This window comes from Littorina saxatilis, linkage group LG2, assembly GCF_037325665.1.
Source record: "Littorina saxatilis isolate snail1 linkage group LG2, US_GU_Lsax_2.0, whole genome shotgun sequence".
Lineage (NCBI taxonomy): Eukaryota > Metazoa > Mollusca > Gastropoda > Littorinimorpha > Littorinidae > Littorina > Littorina saxatilis.
The window spans coordinates 101,112,116-101,131,471 of NC_090246.1; the positions used below are offsets into that span (position 1 = coordinate 101,112,116).

Genomic DNA, 19,356 nt, shown 5'->3' on the forward strand with positions numbered 1-19,356 from the left:
GGGCAGTATATTGAGATCTGTCCTGTAAATAGGAAGCAAAAAAGTTACACACTGAACTGTTTCTGAGATACAACTGTAATTTCTTCAGTAAAATTGAATGATCAACAAGATCAAACGCTTTTTTAAAGTCGAGAAACACAGCACCACTGATTTCAGATCGGTTTGTTGCAGACAACCAGGTGTCGCATAGCGTGGTAAGGGCGCTGTGACAAGAGTGATTTGTTCGAAAACCAGATTGAAATTGATGGAAAAGGTTTCTGCTTTCTATGTACGCGAGCAAATGTTTGTGAATATGTTTTTCCAATGGTTTGGATAAAATGGGTAATAAGGAAATGGGTCTAAAATTATTTGGGTCGGATAAATTTCCGCCTTTATGGAGTGGAATTACTTTTGCTCTTTTTAGTAAACTAGGTACAGTATTTTGCTTTATGCAGAGATTATACGCATAGGTGAGTGGCTCCACAATATATGGTAGAGCTAATTTGGCCAAGTAAGGAGGAATCTTGTCAGGACCCATGGACTTTTTATTCTCAAGGCCTTCTAGCGCCTTACCTACCTCATGCACTGCCATGTCTGGAATAGTAAAAAAATCGTCCGGTTTACATTTGTCATTGCAAAAATCATGTAATTTTGTGAGAGAGACTTCAAGGTCAGAATCAGGACTGTCGCATTTTGCAGATTCATTTAGCCTATTGGCAAGGGACAAAAAATGGTTATTAAAATCTTCAGGGGAGATGGTTGTGGCAGACCGATTTGAGTTCTGTTTAGATTTACCTAATATGTTATTAAGAGAGAGAGAGAGAGAGAGAGAGAGAGAGAGAGAGAGAGAGAGAGAGAGAGAGAGAGAGAGAGAGAGAGAGAGAGAGAGAGAGAGAGAGAGAGAGAGAGAGGGCGGGGGTAGGCTAATACCTAAGACTTCATGTCAATAGAAGTTACATTCCTAAATAACGTTAGTCATCAACCGGTATTAAACTCAAAATGAATCCCATATCCATCCATACAAAAAGTAACGAAACTACAACTATACTACTCTCCTTGATGCCAATGCGCATAGCCTCCTGTTCTTGTTCATAATTCTCCTCCCCCTCCTTCTTCTTTGCTCCAATTTTGCTATCGACTTACCAGTATCTCGAAGCTCGAGTGTGACTTGCTCGATCCTTTTTTCAGCAGTCTGATAAGCAGCCTTGCACTCCTGTGTCTTGCCGATTTCAAACCCTGGTTGTCACAAATAAAACTTTGTCAGCATCAGCAACCGATTGAATACACAGACAAATAAACATTTACTCCCCTGTTAAGTTTATACCATCCCCCTCTCTGTCTCTCTCTCTCTCTCTCTCTGTCTCTCTCTATCTCAGTCTCTCCCTCTCAGTCTCTCTCTCTCTCTCTGTCTCTGTCTCTCTCTCTCTCAGTCTTTCTCTCTCTCTCTGTCTCGTGTCTCTCTCTCTCTGTCTCTCTCTCTCTGTCTCTCTCTGTCTCTCTCTGTGTGTGTGTCTCTCTCTCTGTCTCTGTCTCTCTCTGTTTCTCTCTCTCTCTGTCTGTCTCTCTCTCTGTCTCTCTCTCTCTCTGTTTCTCTCTCTCTGTCTCTCTCTCTGTCTGTCTCTCTCTCACTCTCTCTCTCACTCTCTCTCTCTCTCTCTCTCTCTCTCTCTCTCTCTCTCTCCTAATCTTTGTTTTCCTGGCTGTTCTTTTCTGGATACCGTAGGCCTACAAATCAACCAATCATAATTACCTCAGTTTTTGTATTATGCATTAGGTTTTAAGGACCTATAAGCTTTGATTTAAACATTATAACGTGGATTAAATATGATTGAAAAGGAAAATTAAGAAAACAAACCAAAAGTCATCTCGAATCCAGCTGCGAAGCTAAAATCTAAGACCTGCACGCACACAAATTAATGCAGAGGGAGTCTGACTGAGAAGACTGGGTAATAACGACAGAGAGAGACAAAGACTTACTGTAGCAGTAGTCTTCGCATGTGGTGTAGTTTTGATGGATGATGAAAGTCTGGTTGCACCAGTTTTGCAGATCAGAACAGGGCCGACAGCGTTTCTTGGGGCTGCACCATTGGTCTTGACCGCAGGGGTGGCCAGCCTCGCAAGGTTTATTGAACACTTGATAGCGCTGTCCGTTCTGCAAGCGAAAAGGATAACTTTCTATGTGCAGAAAACATGTAACAAACTGAGAACTGTTCCCAGTTGACATGCGTATATGCAAAAGGCATTTACTATGGGTCAGCCTGTGAAGGCATACACTGACTTAGCAAATTGTTTCTCGAGATCCCTTCTGGAGAGTTGTGCCCAGAGCATAATCACTATTCGAATGAACCATTGTGTATCCTAGTTACAATACAACAAATTACCAATGCCGTTATTCAGTTTGAGGCATAAGACGACAGAAAGTACGTATAAGTAGCAGCAACAACAACAACAACAACAACAACAACAACAACAACAACAACAACAACAACAACAACAACAACACTGCCATCATGATCAGCAAAGCAATGATTATGTAAATGTGACCGTGCAGACTGAAATCTTAGTTATCCTACATACGTGAGAGAGACACCCGTGAGATAATAATCGTTCAAATCACACGTGTGTATATCATGTAAATGAGGTCATGTCAAGCAAGTCTGGCAGGGACCTGTTTTTCCACTGCTGATGATGCCAAAGTCACCGAGACAAACGTCATTATAGAAACAAAAACTGATTGCGCTCGCTAATTACCCTCGATGAATCTTTAGAACTAACACGTCACGCCACACTTTCAGAGTGACGTTTCTTTGCTTTGATGTAATACGGATTGCACGAGGCTTTAGAAGAGATCTGGGTTCCAAAACAAGCGTCTTCAATTTAACTGCCTCGACTGCAGGACATTTTCAGTAAAATACACGTAGCCTAAGTACAGGATGTAGGATAAACAGAATACTACATGGCTTGCCGTGTTTCGTACCAGATTTACACTCGTTGCTTTTTCAAATAGTGAACAGCTCGCTTTCGCTAGCAGTTCAATATTAAAAACAAACAAACTCGTGTAAACTGAATCTGGTACGACACAGCAAGCCATGTAGTATTCTCTATTTATATTTGAGAAAGATGTCAACTTGAACGTTAATACTATACCTTACTCGCCGCTGATCCCAGGTAAACCTCTTCAGTTCGGTTGGATACTGGACTCTTGTTGAAAGTCGGGGTGCTTTGGTGAAGATCATCATCGTTGTCTGTGTCTGTGATGTTGTCATCGGGGTAGCGTGCATCTGGTATATCCTGGCGAGGGTCGCCTTGGTTAGCAGCAGATGTCAGAGAGTTGTACCAGAGTAAGGCGCCAGTCAGGGTGACCAGTACAGTTACGGGTGTCATGTTGCCAAAACACATGTTCCTGTCATCAATGAACGCGAGGAAAGGGATAAGTAGCAGCCTACATACAATCTGAATCATGTGCAAGCTATATATGTTTTCCTGAAAGAGAATGCTTGTTTGCAACTGTCGTATGCAAAACACACTCTAATGTGACAATAGCTTCTTTTTCTCTCTCGAGCCAAGCCAAATACCTTTTTTCTGAATTAAATTAAATGTTGAAAGAAAGTCGAACCAATACGAGAAGATATCTGCATCGTCTGCAACTGGATAATGGCGGAGTTGGATTCGCTGCACTTATTTATAGTTTTGTTTGGCACATGATCGCCCATAAGTGTTGTTGGTCATGTGACTGCAAGAGCCGAGTTACAGACACATGATACGAAGTTATTGGCAGTGGAAATGTGTTGGTTACATCTCACCTCTGCCGAGAGAAGATATATAAGACCAGTTAATAGAATCTAATTCTTTTTCTCCATTAACCGATATCGTGTGGCTGTGGCAAAACCATAAAGAAGGTATAAGGCCAGGCAACGAAAAGAGATAAAGATCAGCAAACCAGTCTCTACCGTGGCTGAACCAGTCAGCTGAACTCTCTCTCTCTCTGCCGTGCGGCATGGGCGCGCGTCAGTGAGTGTATGCACACGGTGTGTGTGTGTGTATGTGTGTGTGTGTGTGTGTGTGTGTGTGACGTTTGTCACGGTGTGTGTGTGTGTGCGTGTGCGTGTGTGCCAGTGTGTGTGTGTGTGTGTGTGTGTGTACAGTTTTATGGGATCATAGTTCCTGTTTATGCTTGCAGAACAACCTATAGGCTATCAGGGGTTTGTGTTTTCACGTGATAGTGCTATCATTAGCAATAGCGGGAAATCTGGCATAAGGTGAATTTAGCAATAGCGGGAAATCCCGATACGCCGATACGGCCTTGACTAGTGTTGTTGTCGGTTGTATGAATAATGATACTAAAAACATTGAGACAGTTGCACCACGACGCTTTTTCTCTCGGCACAGCATACTTTTTTTTGTCAGCAACACTTGTCACTTTAATCCAAGCCCTTCATTCAACGCAGGATACTGTGACATGATTATGACCGTAACCCGGGTGTCAGCAAATTAACATCGATAAGTTATAAAGCTGTACAAAGCATTGCAAACTTTTTGCTTACAATTTGTATTAAATTGTGTGCAATTCACACGCCGGTGTAACACGAGAAAATTACTCCCACGAGATTTTTACTCCGGAGTAAAAATTTTGTACGAAATTTGTACTCCCTTTACGAAAAACATACTCCCCCATAACACGAGAACATTACTCCCCACGACAGGTGTGTTCCGAGTCAACATTTCGGTCGAAAATGTTACTCCCCTGACAAGTAAATAACGAATAAATTATTCCACCCTAACACGAGCAATTTACTGCCCACGCCAGGTGTACGCAACTTTTACTCCCCTGTCCCCTGTTAGTCTTGGTGGTGGAAGGGGTGGAGGGAGGGTAGCGCGACATTTGTTTGCTCGAGATCAGATATTGGCATTGAGGGTCACCATGGGGGGGGGGGGGGGGGGGGGTCTGTGTACGTGCACGTTGAGGCCAAAAGTGCCATGCACGGTGATCCACGGTGCACGTTACGAAAACGCTCCATGCACGGTGCACGCCGGACCTCTGTGCACGGTGCACGCTACGAGAATCAATCAATCAATATAATTATACGAGGCTTATATCGCGCGTATTCCGTGGGTACAGTTCTAAGCGCGGGGATTTTTTAATTTTTATTTTATTTTATTTTTTATGCAATTTATATCGCGCACATATTCAAGGCGCAGGGATTTATTTATGCCGTGTGAAATGGAATTTTTTTTACACAATACATCACGCACTCACATCGGCCAGCAGATCGCAGCCATTTCGGCGCATATCCTACTTTTCACGGCCTATTATTCCAAGTCACACGGGTATTTTGGTGGACATTTTTATCTATGCCTATACAATTTTGCCAGGAAAGACCCTTTTGTCAATCGTGGGATCTTTAACGTGCACACCCCAATGTAGTGTACACGAAGGGACCTCGGTTTTTCGTCTCATCCGAAAGACTAGCACTTGAACCCACCACCTAGGTTAGGAAAGGGGGGAGAAAATTGCTAACGCCCTGACCCAGGGTCGAACTCGCAACCTCTCGCTTCTGCGAGCGCAAGTGCGTAACCACTCGGCCACCCAGTCCTTGAATTTCCCCATTCCCATGCACGTTACGTCCAAAAAGCCCATTCCCGGTGCACGTGGTAAAGCATCGCCCCCCACGGCATTATCCCTTCGCCCGCATCCCATTTTCGCGTAGGAGATTTTTACTGGAAGTAAAAAATTGGGGAGTCAAAATTTCGTGGAGGGAGTAAGTTTTTCGTACCTTGGGGAGTTCTTTTCTCGTACGAAAGGTGTACTCGGAGTAAGAATTTCGTACGAAATTGTTATTCCGGAGTAAATTTTTCGTGGAGTAAGAATTTCGTGTTACACCGGGTTTGACTCTTGAAATTGTGCTTGGCCCGCTCAGTTGCGCTCAGGCTAATTTTAAGGAAAACTTGGTTGACTATGATTGATTTGCTCAGTATTCTGTTCTGTGACACTTGTCATCGATGCAAAGTTTCATTGCACATTTCATTGTTGCAACAATCTGAAGCACTGAAACGGTGACTTGAAACACGCAGATATCAACTTTATTGATCACTGAACTATTTGAAAAAAAGAGTCAATAAAATTATTTTGTATGCAAAATCTTGACTTTTGACTAAACTAGTAAAACAATTCATTGCAGCACAGAGTCGTTCAGCATTAACACAACCTCCACTTTTCCTTCATTTTTTTCGTCGCCGGGTGCCAAATCGCCGTGGGACCTCGTAAGTGACTTTTGGCGCAAAGTCGCTTACGAGGTCCCACGATTTCACCGACGATTTGTGCTCAGTATTGATCAACTGAGTCACACGTGGAGGACGCTGCCCCTGCGCGGCGCGCGCGAGTGTGTGTGTGTGGCAGTGTGTGTGTCTTCCTTGTACTATGATCCGTTTATGCTTGTTACTTCTATGTATATCGAAAAGGAAATTCAGAACATTGGCTGCGTCAGCCGGCGGAAAAGCGGACGGGGGAGGGGGGCTTGCGGTGGCGGGAACGCCAACCTTCGACCTTGCGAAACCAGGAAGTAGAATACGAGCCATTTGAATTTGCAGCTCAGTTGACATTTTAAACAAAGCTTTACAGTTACAGTTTCAAAAGAGCATTATGTGATATTTGACAGTAATTAGGGCTTCACGGTGCTTGAACTCATCGTATAACAGCTTAAGTTTTGCAACAAATTTCAGAAAAACAGAAAGCAAGCTCAGTGAGAAGGTTGCCGAACAGCTTTAAATCGATATTAGTGTTAAGCATTGCAGATCTATGCATTTCCAGTCAGTTGTCGCTCAGTGACCGGCGATCAGTGCAGTGGTACTTTTCTAAGACGCCGGACAACAAACTATATGAGCAATATCAGTTAGCAATTCACGGTAAGCAGATAAACCAGGAAGGATAGATTCCACTGAATTTTAGTTTGTGTCAAGAACTACTGCTAAAAGTTTAATAGTAGTCCTTGGTTTGTGTGCAAAAAAATCCAACCAACGTGATTCACTAAAGATTTTCTTTTTGTGCTGGAGTGTATGTTATACAGCAGTGTCATTATGTGTGCATTTGAAGAAGAAAAGAAGGTTTTACCTGCTGTGGAAATCTCAGCTGGAGTACATTGCAAATCAGAGACTGAAGTTCACAAAATGATAAGTGGCATGTCTGTGATGCTTTGTATGGTGTAAAAGAATATTCGTTTAAGAAAAACACTGATGAAGAAAACGGATATTTTTGTTCAGATTTCAAGAAGAAAAGAATTCTTTGATTTGTGTCTTCACAGACACATGCAGTATATTTCATATATCATATGTGTCATCTGACATCAACGATAGAAACCTATCCAAGTAGAACACCTGCAAAATACACGAACGAAAACACGTTTTCGCACACCTCAGCTCTCAAGCAGTAGCTGCAGGTAAGAAAGGTAAGAGAACAGAAATTCGCATCCTTTTTATATTTAGTCAAGTTTTGACTAAATATTTTAACATCGAGGGGGAATCGAAACGAGGGTCGTGGTGTATGTGCGTGTGTGTGTGTGTGTGTCTGTGTGTGTGTGTGTGTGTGTGTGTGTGTGTAGAGCGATTCAGACTAAACTACTGGACCGATCTTTATGAAATTTGACATGAGAGTTCCTGGGTATGAAATCCCCGAATATTTTTTTCATTTTTTTGATAAATGTCTTTGATGACGTCATATCCGGCTTTTCGTGAAAGTTGAGGCGGCACTGTCACGCCCTCATTTTTCAACCAAATTGGTTGAAATTTTGGTCAAGTAATCTTCGACGAAGCCCGGACTTCGGTATTGCATTTCAGCTTGGTGGCTTAAAAATTAATTAATGACTTTGGTCATTAAAAATCTGAAAATTGTAAAAAAAAAATAAAAATTTATAAAACGATCCAAATTTACGTTTATCTTATTCTCCATCATTTGCTGATTCCAAAAACATATAAATATGTTATATTCGGATTAAAAACAAGCTCTGAAAATTAAATATATAAAAATTATTATCAAAATTTTTTTTTCGAAATCAATTTAAAAACACTTTTATCTTATTCCTTGTCGGTTCCTGATTCCAAAAACATATACATATGATATGTTTGGATTAAAAACACGCTCAGAAAGTTAAAACGAAGAGAGGTACAGAAAAGCGTGCTATCCTTCTCAGCGCAAGTACTACCCCGCTCTTCTTGTCAATTTCACTGCCTTTGAAGTGCGCGGTGGACTGACGATGCTACGGTCTTGCTGCGTTGCATTGCGTTCAGTTTCATTCTGTGAGTTCGACAGCTACTTGACTAAATATTGTATTTTCGCCTTACGCGACTTGTTATTACATCCAAAGTTTCTAGCCGTCAGAGTGCGAATGATGTATAATTATAATTAAGCCGTTATTTTTGTAACATATACACACACAAAATCGACATTTCCGTTGTTGTACAATTCTATACAATATACTTTCAAAAATCAAACAACAACAACCACCAACAATGACCCCCCCCTCCCCCGATTTATTTCGTTTTTTTGTTTCGTTTAAATTTGACAGTAATGTTGGTATTGGAGTGCTTTTGACACGAAAGAGCTACTTTTTTCCTGAACACACAACACAACGGGAAGTAAAACAATTGTTAAATTGAAAAGAGCTGTACCACTTTTTAACCACTAAAAATAATTGTTCGGGAAAGTAGGACAAAGGTATTCATATATCAAACGCCCGAACTAAAGGGGGAGTTTACGTCCTCACAGAAACTGTTTCTATTAGGGACATGAGTTGGTGATACGCTAAAGATATCAAACGCCTGTAGAAAAAAGTATTATATAAGCAAGTTGAAAAAAAATAGGGAAGGTGTGAACACTGAGGACAATTAACACCACCACAAGCAAGCCGGCCAGCAGAAACAGTAAAGAAACGGTCAACATGGAAAATGGAAGACTGAAAATGAGTATCATGATTAAGAGGTCAAAATTGAGATAAACGTGAAGAGGAAAAGACTGGTGGTTCATAATCTACACTGAAAAGCATTGAGGAAAAATGACACCCAAGGAAGAACCATGGCTCATTGCTGTCATATCTTGAAAGTCCGGAATATCCATACAACTGTACCACATCATCACATTTTATGCTTGTGTAAATCATGTTAAAAATAGCATTATACACGATTTAAAAAAAACCTACTGACGAATTATTTCCTGAAACTTGAATCACAAAGACAGATACATTTAGACCTCAGGAAAATCCTTAACCAGGTACGTCGCAATATTGGATATATAAAAATCTCACCAGTTAAAACTGCTCATTTTCTGTGCGTTGTGGGTGTGCTGTTATAAGTGAGAATTATTTGGCACTAATTATCAGCAAACCGTATATTTGCAGAGGCATTGAAGCAAATGCATATTTATGTGTATGAACAGAAACAAAATGAAGACAGATGTTGATAGTGGGGTATATATTTTAAAAGTGTAAAAAAATTTGGTGTTCACGAAACTGTTAAAACAATGTGGTATGGTGCAAAACGTGTGGTGTAATGTGAAAACTTCAATGTCCCCAATATGAGGGAGCAAAACTGTACACATATTCTTCACAAGAAATGCTGCTTTCTTTTTTTGTCTTCCACACTACAGCCATAAGCAGCAGAAAACCAACCCCACTGTGTTTGGACTTAGTGTGATACTAAGACTGGTTTCAGTGCAGCCTGGGGTGACCTTGGATACTTTTTGTGTGTGTTTCAGCTCAGGATGATATTCACGGTGGCTGATTCTAACCCTCAAGGTGAGATGATGTTCAAATGCAAAGACATGTGCAAACTACGATCGCCATGTGCATTTCGTCGGCTGCTGTTTTGGATTACCTACCTCAACAGATGTTGTTTGACTGGGTATGTACATACAGTTTAACAGTAAATGTAAATGTGTGTCATTAGTGCAGATTCAAGTTACAAACATTATTAAACACACACACACACGATGCTTGATGTTAACACCAAAAATGGCATGGCTGAAAAACATTTACAATTTCCCCAGTGTCAGTTGAATAAAACAGAAAAGGAGAATGTTGTATTTTTGTTCTCAGTGGGATATGTGCATGCTTGAGTGAAAGGAGACACGAATCCAACTGGCAGATGATAACTCAAGGGAAGTAATCACTTCTGAAGTAAGAAACGGATATAATTATGTGATAAATGATAATAGATTATTATTACAATAATTGAAACATCGCAGTGTGCTAAGAGAGACATAGATAGAGCAAATCAGAGGAAATGAGTTATTGAACCAAGCGTAAACAAAACTATACCAGGATACTTGAGCAAGTTATATGCTATCTTGTTATTGATTTATACATAATATTTGATGTTTAAATTGAGACAGAAGCATGTCAAGATTATATGAATACAAAGTTTAAAGAAAATTCTAAAACAGACACCGACATCAGAGAACACATCAAGAATAAAAACTCAAAAAGTAACATATGATCTAAAACAAAAATCCCTGTGATGAATTGAACTTCCTAATTGTCAGAGTGACAAATTTGATATGAGTAAGTAAACTGACACACAGGAAAAACCTAATCAGCTATAATTATCTAGCACTAGCAGGTCGGTGGGAATATATAAAGTAGCCTAAAAAAATGCTAATTTTCTTTACAGCAGAGGGTGTCTGTTGTTTGAGCTTAGCATCATCAAATGATATCACCAAAGTGCGTTTTCATGGGAGATGAAATAATCCAGCATAACTAGTTATTAAGCGAGAACACTTCCGGGGTAAATGTAGAAAGTGTGATGTAATGTAGCAATTTTGCAGACAGACAGACAGACAATATGATTGTGCCACTTTTTAATAAAGTACAGTAGCTTAATTCTGAAAGAAGATGTGCTGTTAAATCTTGTTTTTTGTGCATCACTAGAACTTGTTTCTTTCTACTTTGAGCCGGCTTCCGACTCTGCTGTTTGTGTTTCAGCTTCAGACAACATTCACAATGGATGATTCTACGTTCAAAGTCAGGCGATGCTCACCCATCGACATATCCAGGATGATGGGGCTGTTCTGTTGCCAGTGTCGATGATGTGGATGTGAAGGTTCACATGTGTTCTGCGGAATGTGTCATCAGTGCGTTTTCTGGAATTGCTGATCGCATATGTGTGTACATTGGATATGTACAGGCCACAGTGATTTAGTCAGAGACTGTAGAGTGTGTACTCTACAGTCTCTCATTGTGTGTTGTGGCAGCTGCCCTGTTTGGATTACCTTTTTCTGACCAGGTAAGTACATCTTTGGAATGTGAGATTAAGTAAACATTTACGCTATCTGTGCATGTTTACCAAATGAACCATCTATAATATACACATACATGTATAACTTATAAAATCCAATCTTACTATATAATATATGTACTCTTTCGTGTCACCAGAAGTGATGGATTGAACAACATTTACATGCCTGGCAGTAAAATAAAAGAAAGAAAAAAGAAGAAAAACACTTGACTTGAGACAGTTGCAAGTCAAGTCAAGTCAAGTCAATATTAATTTCAAAATACGCAAATATGCACACAAACAGATCTTAAAAAAGACTAAAATAGTACTGAGCATACTATAAATATGAAGCAAACAAATTTTACAACACTACTGAGGGTACACATGTTGGCACTGAAGATTATCAGTTGATAGAAAAATGGCTTTTAGTTGAATATAGTGCAGGAAATATCCTCACTAAACATATATCCTCACTAAACAGGGAAGTGATGATAGTTTTATAAATTTAGCCAGAAAGGGGCTTTGCATTTGGAGTTAAAAACAAGCCGCGTAAGGCAAAAATACAACATCTAGTCAAGTAGCTGTCGAACTCACAGAATGAAACTGAACGCAATGCAATTTTTCAGCAAGACCGTATACTCGTAGCATCGTCAGTCCACCGCTCGTTGCGCTGAGAAGGATAGCACGCTTTTCTGTTCCTCTCTTCGTTTTAACTTTCTGAGCGTGTTTTTAATCCAAACATATCATATCTATATGTTTTTGGAATCAGGAACAGACAAGGAATAAGATGAAAGTGTTTTTAAATTGATTTGGAAAATTTAATTTTGATCATAATTTTTATATTTTTAATTTTCAGAGCTTGTTTTTAATCCAAATATAACATATTTATATGTTTTTGGAATCAGAAAATGATGAAGAATAAGATGAACGTAAATGACCAAAGTCATTAATTAATTTTTAAGCCACCAAGCTGAAATGCAATACCGAAGTCCGGCCTTCGTCGAAGATTGCTTGGCCAAAATTTCAATCAATTTGATTGAAAAATGAGGGTGTGACAGTGCCGCCTCAACTTTTACAAAAAGCCGGATATGACGTCATCAAGGGTATTTATCGAAAAAAAACAAAAACCGACCGGGGATATCATTCCCAGGAACTCTCATGTCAAATTTCATAAAGATCGGTCCAGTAGTTTGGTCTGAATCGCTCTACAAACACACACGCACAGACAGACAGACAGACAGACAGACACACACACACACATACACCACGACCCTCGTCTCGATTCCCCCTCTATGTTAAAACATTTAGTCAAAACTTGACTAAATGTAAAAAGCAGCAGACAGATCAAGAACGAACATGTTCGATGAAACAGCCCCGGAGTATTATATCATCGCTTCGCATGTCAAATTATAACATGAAAGATCCAACAAAAGTGATAAATTAGTAGAATATTTATGAAATATCCTTCATATCAACATTGTAAAATAACAGCAAAGATGGCTGAATGATTAAATAGAATAGCATAAGTGTGATTGATATCTAAGTCAAAATTGAACATCAAAGATAGAAAAAAAAAAAAGATAATTAAGGTATAAATGTGATAAAATTAATATACACATGGTTAAATAACAACACAGATGTCTAAATTAGGTGATTAATTATTGGAGTTAAAAGTGTGATATCCATATTTACATGGCAAAGTTAAAAAGTAAAGATCCAGTGAACGAAAGTAACAGACGGCAGACAACACAAGGGGGATAACCCCGCATCCCTTTTGTCTCATTTGTTTTGTAATGTGTTGTCTTTCTTTTTGTATAGTAAGTCCAGTCTCTTTGCGTCACTGTATATAGTTATTTTCTACCCTGACCAAAAAAAATAAAAGAATATCCCTACCCTATTTTTTGTACCCATGTTACCAGAAACATACAACTTTTTTTGGGGGGCCTAACTCCTTATCCTTGTGTATCTTAAAGATATGCAGTAACTGGTTACAGAGTTCACTCCACTGAGTTGATTCTGGAAGAGTAGCCAGCAGACCCGGTGTGGATAGGAAAGACATCTCGGTCTGTGTCACTTGTTGGTGGGATGTTGTCCAACCTGCGGTCGCGGCAGCCTCCAGGGTGGTGGTGATGATGTTGTTGACACGGCAGTGATGGTGGTGATGTACAGGCTGGCTCTTGTTGTGCAGACTGGCTCAGCAGTGGCTCTTCTTCTCGCTGAATGGCTGATCGGCTGTTCGAGCAGCCGCAGGAATTGTCTGCAAGGCCACTGAATTGTTGTTGGCCCAAAAGCTGTGCAGTCTCTCTTGTGCGTAGTCTGGGTCCATCACGTGTCCTTAAGGCGTTGGGATCTGGTTGAGGTACTACGCTAGCGATGGTTTTGGCAGTTGTACGGGTTTCGTCAGTGGCAAGATTTGGTGGAGTAGTAACAAGATGCTCCTGTTCGCCTTTAAGGTTGTTGCCTTCAGTCTCCTGGCTTGCCTCTGTGTCATCTGTGGATGCAGCCATGGAGATCTCATCTGAAAGAACAGTCTGAATTAAATTTCTCATTTCTGGGAGAACACCATTGATTTTTATTTAGCTCTGCGCATTGATGTGGAAAGGTAACTGACTCACTAAATTAAACAAAATTTATCACACTCAACTCAAAATATTTATGGTAGTTCATCTCTGACTGTCTCAAGATACAGGTAGTCTGTGTTGTTCACAAGTCAGATTTTAAGGGACTGTACCGAAAAATAAAAGAGAAAAAAGTCCAGAATAAAACATCTCATTTGATACGATTAATTTCTGTGAATGCATTTTTGTGAAGAGTGTTCCCTGTTATTATAAATTTATACATTTATATGAATGCTCAAAAAGAAGCCGCATGAAAATAGATCAAACTTAAAACAAAAAGTCAAATAAAAAAAGTCAGTGATCATGAAGAACATCCACTTGTCAAAAGTATGGAAATAAATCTCACCTTCTTCTTCAAAGACTGAGTTTCCCTGCTGTTGCTTTCTGCAACAGTTCCAGATTTGCACTGCTGTAAGAATGACAACAACTGCTCCTAACCCAATTGTTGCGTATTTGTAGCCTGGGTTGACAAGATCTGTGGATAGTGCTGCAAGAAAAAACATATGTTTTCAATTAGAATTTAAAAACAAATTGAATTTAAGGCCAAATAAAAATATATTATGTTTGTTTAGGGTAACCTGACCGACCCTATTTTTTCCCGCTGACCCTATTTTTTTTTTCATTTCTTAAAAACAACCTAAATTTTTGGCACATTTTGCAAACATACCGAGACTGAGGAAAGTAATCTCCTTTAAAATCAACTAAATTTAAAAAATAAAGATAAAAAAGTATAATAAAAAAAGCCGACTTCACTGACCCTATCTTTTTTGGTCACATTACCCTAAACCAACATATTTTGAAAGAATTTTAATAGAAATTAATCTTTCGAAAAATCATTTGTCATCTTGTTTTAATCACAGAGTGCCGGTATTTAATTTCTTCTTCTTCTCTAAATCTCTCTATCTTGTTTAGGTTCAGGGGCGGACCTAGTTGTGGATAAGGGGGGGGTTCCAAATTGGAGCAGGGGTCCAGGGGCCGCTGAGGCCCCGGTGGGGTCCATGGGCAAAGCCCTGGTGGGGGGTCTGGGGGGCAAAGCCCCCCAGATGCTGAAGGAATTTTATTTTTTTAGGTCAATCGGAGGCCTCTCGTGGAAGATAACAAGGTAAAAAAAAACACGGATGGGGGGGGGTTCCGGGCACCCAGGAACCCCCCCCTAGGTCCGCCCCTGAGGTTGATGGAGTGGACAGTTCTTTTAAAACCTTTTAGTCTTATATTCAATACAGTGTAATCATTACTATACACGCCTTCACAGTTGTCTATGTGTGTGAGTGTCATACTACACATACATCATATTATTACAATAATCATTCTCACTTGATCACAATTCAGTTTTCCCCCTTGCCATGGCATACCTGTTCTGTTGTAGTTAATCTCCCTCCTCAAACAAAAGGAGTCACATTCAAACGGCATAACATGGCTGCCACAGAAGCCCTCTCTGATGTCGCATTTCTGGCATCGTTTCTGCCTGTGGTTGCAGAAGTCGAGTCCCCTCTCGCAGCAGTCTTTGTAGCAGCTGAGAAATGGCGCTTGACACTCAAATCCCTTCTCAAAGCACGGTCCAGTGGAAGACATATTGTAGCTGTACAAAACAGTAATAAATACAACTTAAAAATCAAAACTTGACCGCAAATGTATAAAGAATAAATAAATGGATGAAAGAAGAATGAAGTACATGCAGTGATGTACTGTAAAAAATAGACAGAAAATTCAAAATGGTTATGAAATTAAACCATAGACATATATATATATATATACCGTTCAAAGCGATTATCAAATATTATTGTGCTTGACTACCTTGACTTGTAGTTGATGTTATTCAACACATCATAGTACGCATCAGTCACGCATCAGTATTCTGCCTAGCAGGTTTGGAATTGAATCTCAAATAACAGCAAATCTTCGGCTACAAATAAAATGATTATCAAGCTAGATTTGTTAAGCACCAGTTAATTAACACCTGTGCTCACCGTTATCAATGAATAATCACCCGAGCTTCACACCAAAACACTAGACCGGATTTTTAAACAGAAAATTAAGTCAAAGATCGGAAGTAATTGCAACAGAATTTTTTTCTCGCGAAATGTCATCACAAATGGGTTACAAATCATATATAAAAAAAGTAGAAAGACACCTGTTTCCAAAACTGAATAATTAGCATGTGATGACGTCATGTTCGCCACAGACACTCAATATCAAAGCCAAATGCAAGGTAGTACTCCTGAAACACTCTGTTCCATAGGCATCGTTAAAAGATCCAAACTTATAATAGAAATAATAAAATCTATTCTGTCAACGACACATTTTTGTCAAATACGTCACATCCGGTGTGCTGATGACGTCATAATAGACACGAAGAACAGAAAATCCTTTTTTCGAGCCGACCCTAGCCGAGTAGCACCTCGTTCTGAACGTATTTGCGTATTATGCTGATTTAAAACAGAAATCAGCAAAAGAGAAAACACTGTACAGAACTGTCTGCAAAAAACTAATTCGTTGCAGATTTGTGCAGATGTTAAATTGTAGCGGGTCCACTTGAGCTGTTCATGCTTTCGTAGAAGGAGACGAAAAATGGTCAGCATTAATTGTTCATCTGGCTGCATGTTCATCTGGCTGCATCTCATATACACATATAATTAAGAGTCAGTATCCAGCGGCAATACCACATCCATATCTTCAGCAAGATCAGGCAGCCCAAAGACACTGGGAATATCAAGCAGGTCACTGTCAAGTTCTTCGAAAGATGGAGAGTTGGTGCAGCTTAACCCCTTACATCCTCCACACGCCACAGAGCACACCAACCCATGCTTTCTGCAAGTGCAGCGTTTTGACTGACAGTCCTTCTTGCAGTTGCATCTGACCACTCTTAACAGCGCTTCTGGTGCAGGGGGTAGGTCTGTCGTTCGCGGTTCTAGCTGCTGTCCAGCCGATAGGTGCCATCCCCACTCTTCGGGTGCAAGATCAGCTGACAAGTTGACCCATTCCTGCACATTTTAAACAATTAGTTTTAGATGCATAAAAGTGCAGATTTTCTCTGTTTGGATTGTTATATTTTGCTTGCGCCATCCATCGCTTATTTCGCATTAAACACCAAAACTCATCCGGAAGATTTTTTTTAAGAGGAATTTGTTCTCATTTGTAATAAATATTTACACAAAAGGTTACATTCAAATCATTTGATTCCTATACGTAAATCATCAACGTAAGCAGTAAGAGGTAAAATCATTATCACTGACTCACCTGAACCTGCAGGTAGACCCTGAGACTGTGGTACTTGGCAGCAGCAGAGGTGGGCGGGAGACTCTGCACATCCACTGAAGCTGAACATGTTGCCACCTTCTCGCAGAAGCGTTTGTAGCGGAGAATGTCAAGGCTTTCACCTTTGCAGCCGTTGTAGAGGTGGATGAGGGCTCTCTCTCCTGCAGCGACGATGACTTCTTTGGTTCGTTCTCGGGAGCAAAAGATTCTACCTTGCTCATTGAAGATGGAATCGGTTTTGATCTTTTTCAGGGGTTCACTTTTGCCTATGCGATACAGTTTGGACGTAGTGTCGCAGCCGTTTATGGCATGTACGAAGGGCAGAAGTTGACAAACAGTGTGTCCAAGAGCTTGTTTCAGCCACTGGATGTGCCAGACTCGCCTTTTGCTTGACTGCTTGTCCGAGCGAAGAAATACGGGTTGATCTGTGAGTCTGACATGATAGACCAACAGAACAAGTAGATCAGTGTCTTCCCCTATGACAGTTGTTTTGTTTTCCGCAGCGCTCTTCATGGCTGTTTTCACGATCAGAGTGTCAGCATCTGCTTGAGCGTGTAAAACACGGCACCCATCGTACTCTAATGCGCTTCCCAGCATGAAAATGAAGGCCTGTTTGTTTCTGGCGTTTGACAGGAAATGGTCCTTCCGTGAGGTCAACACCGTTTTTTTTGTGAACATGACGACCGGTCCAACGGCACCCGACGATCGTCTCAGATGAGCAGTGTCTTTTGTGGTTGGGCCTGAATCGTACCCATCAAACACAATAACCGGGTTCCTGTATCGTCGGTTTATATAGTCAGCATACATCTTGCAGATGTTTCCAAAAGTTTCGAGTTTTCTCCAGGGTACTTTGTGAAGGAGAGACCCTCCATCCAGGATGACATGCTCGCTTGCGTCCTCTTCTCCGGGCAGCAGTGTCTCTCCTTTTACTGCTGTTGCTATGGCATCAACCAAGGTGGACTTGTGAGACTCCCGCAGAAGACCCGACGGTTCAAAAAGTGAAGCAGGTGGTGAAGTCAGCTCAAATTCGAAAGAAGAGGGTAGATCAAACTCATCTGGCTGTACGCTTGCAGCTGTCACCAAGCGCTGGAAAAGAAGTTGAGGGTCAACTTGAATGATCTCTCCTTCAATTTTGGCGCTGGTTTGGATGTCCATTGTGACCGCTTGGTTCTTCCTCTTGAACTTGAAGTCTTTCACTGAGGTACCAACCATACTCTGCAGAATAGCTCCCCCTACTGCCTTTGCTGTGTCAACGTTTACAGTGGTGTCAGCAGTGACCCCTGTGCAAATATTGCGAAGTGTACCATCGCTTGTGAAAGGATTGCGAGGCAGAAGAAATTTCAGCATGGACTTCATATCTGTCTCGTCTTTCCCTTGCCTTGATCCTCCAGACTCGGCGTGCTGGTCGCTGGTGGTATATTCCATTCTGGTGACCTCTTGCATGGCATTATTCATTTCTGCACAGGCAGGCATGGACAGAAGCCACTGTGTTCTTTGGGAGTCCCCCATCCCTCTCCCTCGAGTTAGTCCACCCGCTGATTTGACGCTTCGCATCAAGACTTGCTCGATGACGAGATCGGTTGACAAGCCAGCCCAGTACCGGTCACTCCTCCTCAGAACATGATACCCATGTGTGAACTCGTGAAACACGGATGGGTGGTGTTCCTTCAGTTGTTGCATGTCCTGTAGATAGATATGGACAGATTTTGCATAGAGACTGTGACCTGCAGCAGCGAGATAGGGAAGCATTTGTTGCAAGCTGTGTAGATGCAGTAACCAGTTCCCCGTCCGTTCAGCTCTCAGGAAGCGTCTCATGATGTCAATCATGTTCATGTATTGCAACCAAAGCTTTGCCATACGCTGCCCCTGAAGATGTTCTTTCGTCTGAAGCAGCATCTGTTCGATTTTGATCAATTCAGGACTGTCGTCGAGTTCTTCTACTGCCATTTTCTTATTCAGCACTTTGTCGAAGAGAGCGAGTGCTGAATAAAGACAAGTTTGCTCAGTTTCGGTGCCATTAGTCGCCTGTCGATCAGGTGGTGGGTCTTCGTGCTCAGAGAGTCTGGAAGGTTCTCCAGGTGCGCTGTCATTTACAGTGTGTTCTGCTTCAGTCTCTTCCTCTCCGGTCTCGTCTGTCCCTTCAGCACAGTGGATGTCTAGAGAGAAGCCAAAGGTGATTGAAGAAATCAGAGCATTCAGCACACTGTCGACAAGAAAGTGTCCCCGAACACCTCTTGCCACTGCT

At 40.9% G+C, this 19,356-nt stretch overlaps 3 protein-coding genes across 5 annotated transcripts in view; 1 reads left to right on the forward strand and 2 right to left on the reverse strand.

Annotated features, from left to right (window-relative positions):
* Positions 1–3,909, reverse strand: part of LOC138960353 (uncharacterized) — a 10,147-nt gene extending 6,238 nt beyond the window's left edge. Inside the window, exons 1-4 of one of the 2 annotated variants that reach the window (XM_070332237.1) lie at positions 3,555–3,909; positions 3,127–3,382; positions 1,957–2,131; positions 1,123–1,215 (exon numbers count right to left, since the gene is read on the reverse strand). In XM_070332237.1, coding sequence (XP_070188338.1) covers positions 1,123–1,215; positions 1,957–2,131; positions 3,127–3,378 — 520 coding nt within the window. In that variant the 5' untranslated portion in view covers positions 3,379–3,382; positions 3,555–3,909. Of the gene's footprint in view, positions 1–1,122; positions 1,216–1,956; positions 2,132–3,126 lie in introns of both variants that reach the window. The other variant, XM_070332236.1, reaches the window with a different exon arrangement.
* The window catches only part of LOC138960360 (uncharacterized), a 112,553-nt gene that overhangs the window by 34,325 nt on the left and 58,872 nt on the right, over positions 1–19,356 (forward strand). For both annotated transcript variants that reach the window (XM_070332252.1, XM_070332251.1), the window contains exons 2-3: positions 9,722–9,867; positions 10,947–11,247. The gene's annotated coding sequence lies outside the window, so the exon portion shown is untranslated. The remainder of the gene's footprint in view (positions 1–9,721; positions 9,868–10,946; positions 11,248–19,356) is intronic.
* LOC138960357 (uncharacterized) lies at positions 13,145–15,868 on the reverse strand. The gene is made up of 4 exons (XM_070332247.1): positions 15,824–15,868; positions 15,209–15,435; positions 14,203–14,343; positions 13,145–13,756 (listed from the first exon to the last, which is right to left on the reverse strand). Exons 2-4 carry the CDS (start codon positions 15,426–15,428, stop codon positions 13,236–13,238), a joined length of 882 nt encoding a protein of 293 aa, XP_070188348.1. The 5' UTR covers positions 15,429–15,435; positions 15,824–15,868; the 3' UTR covers positions 13,145–13,235.

Bases quoted from the DNA above. Each gene is read 5' to 3' on its own strand.
- LOC138960357 (XM_070332247.1), bottom strand. From the start codon at position 15,428: ATGTCTTCCACTGGACCGTGCTTTGAGAAGGGATTTGAGTGTCAAGCG. The intron at 14,344-15,208 runs GTATGCCATGGC...TTTTTCTTGCAG, and splicing joins GATTAACTACAACAGAACAG to CACTATCCACAGATCTTGTC. The intron at 13,757-14,202 runs GTGAGATTTATT...CTGTTCTTTCAG, and splicing joins CTCAGTCTTTGAAGAAGAAG to ATGAGATCTCCATGGCTGCA.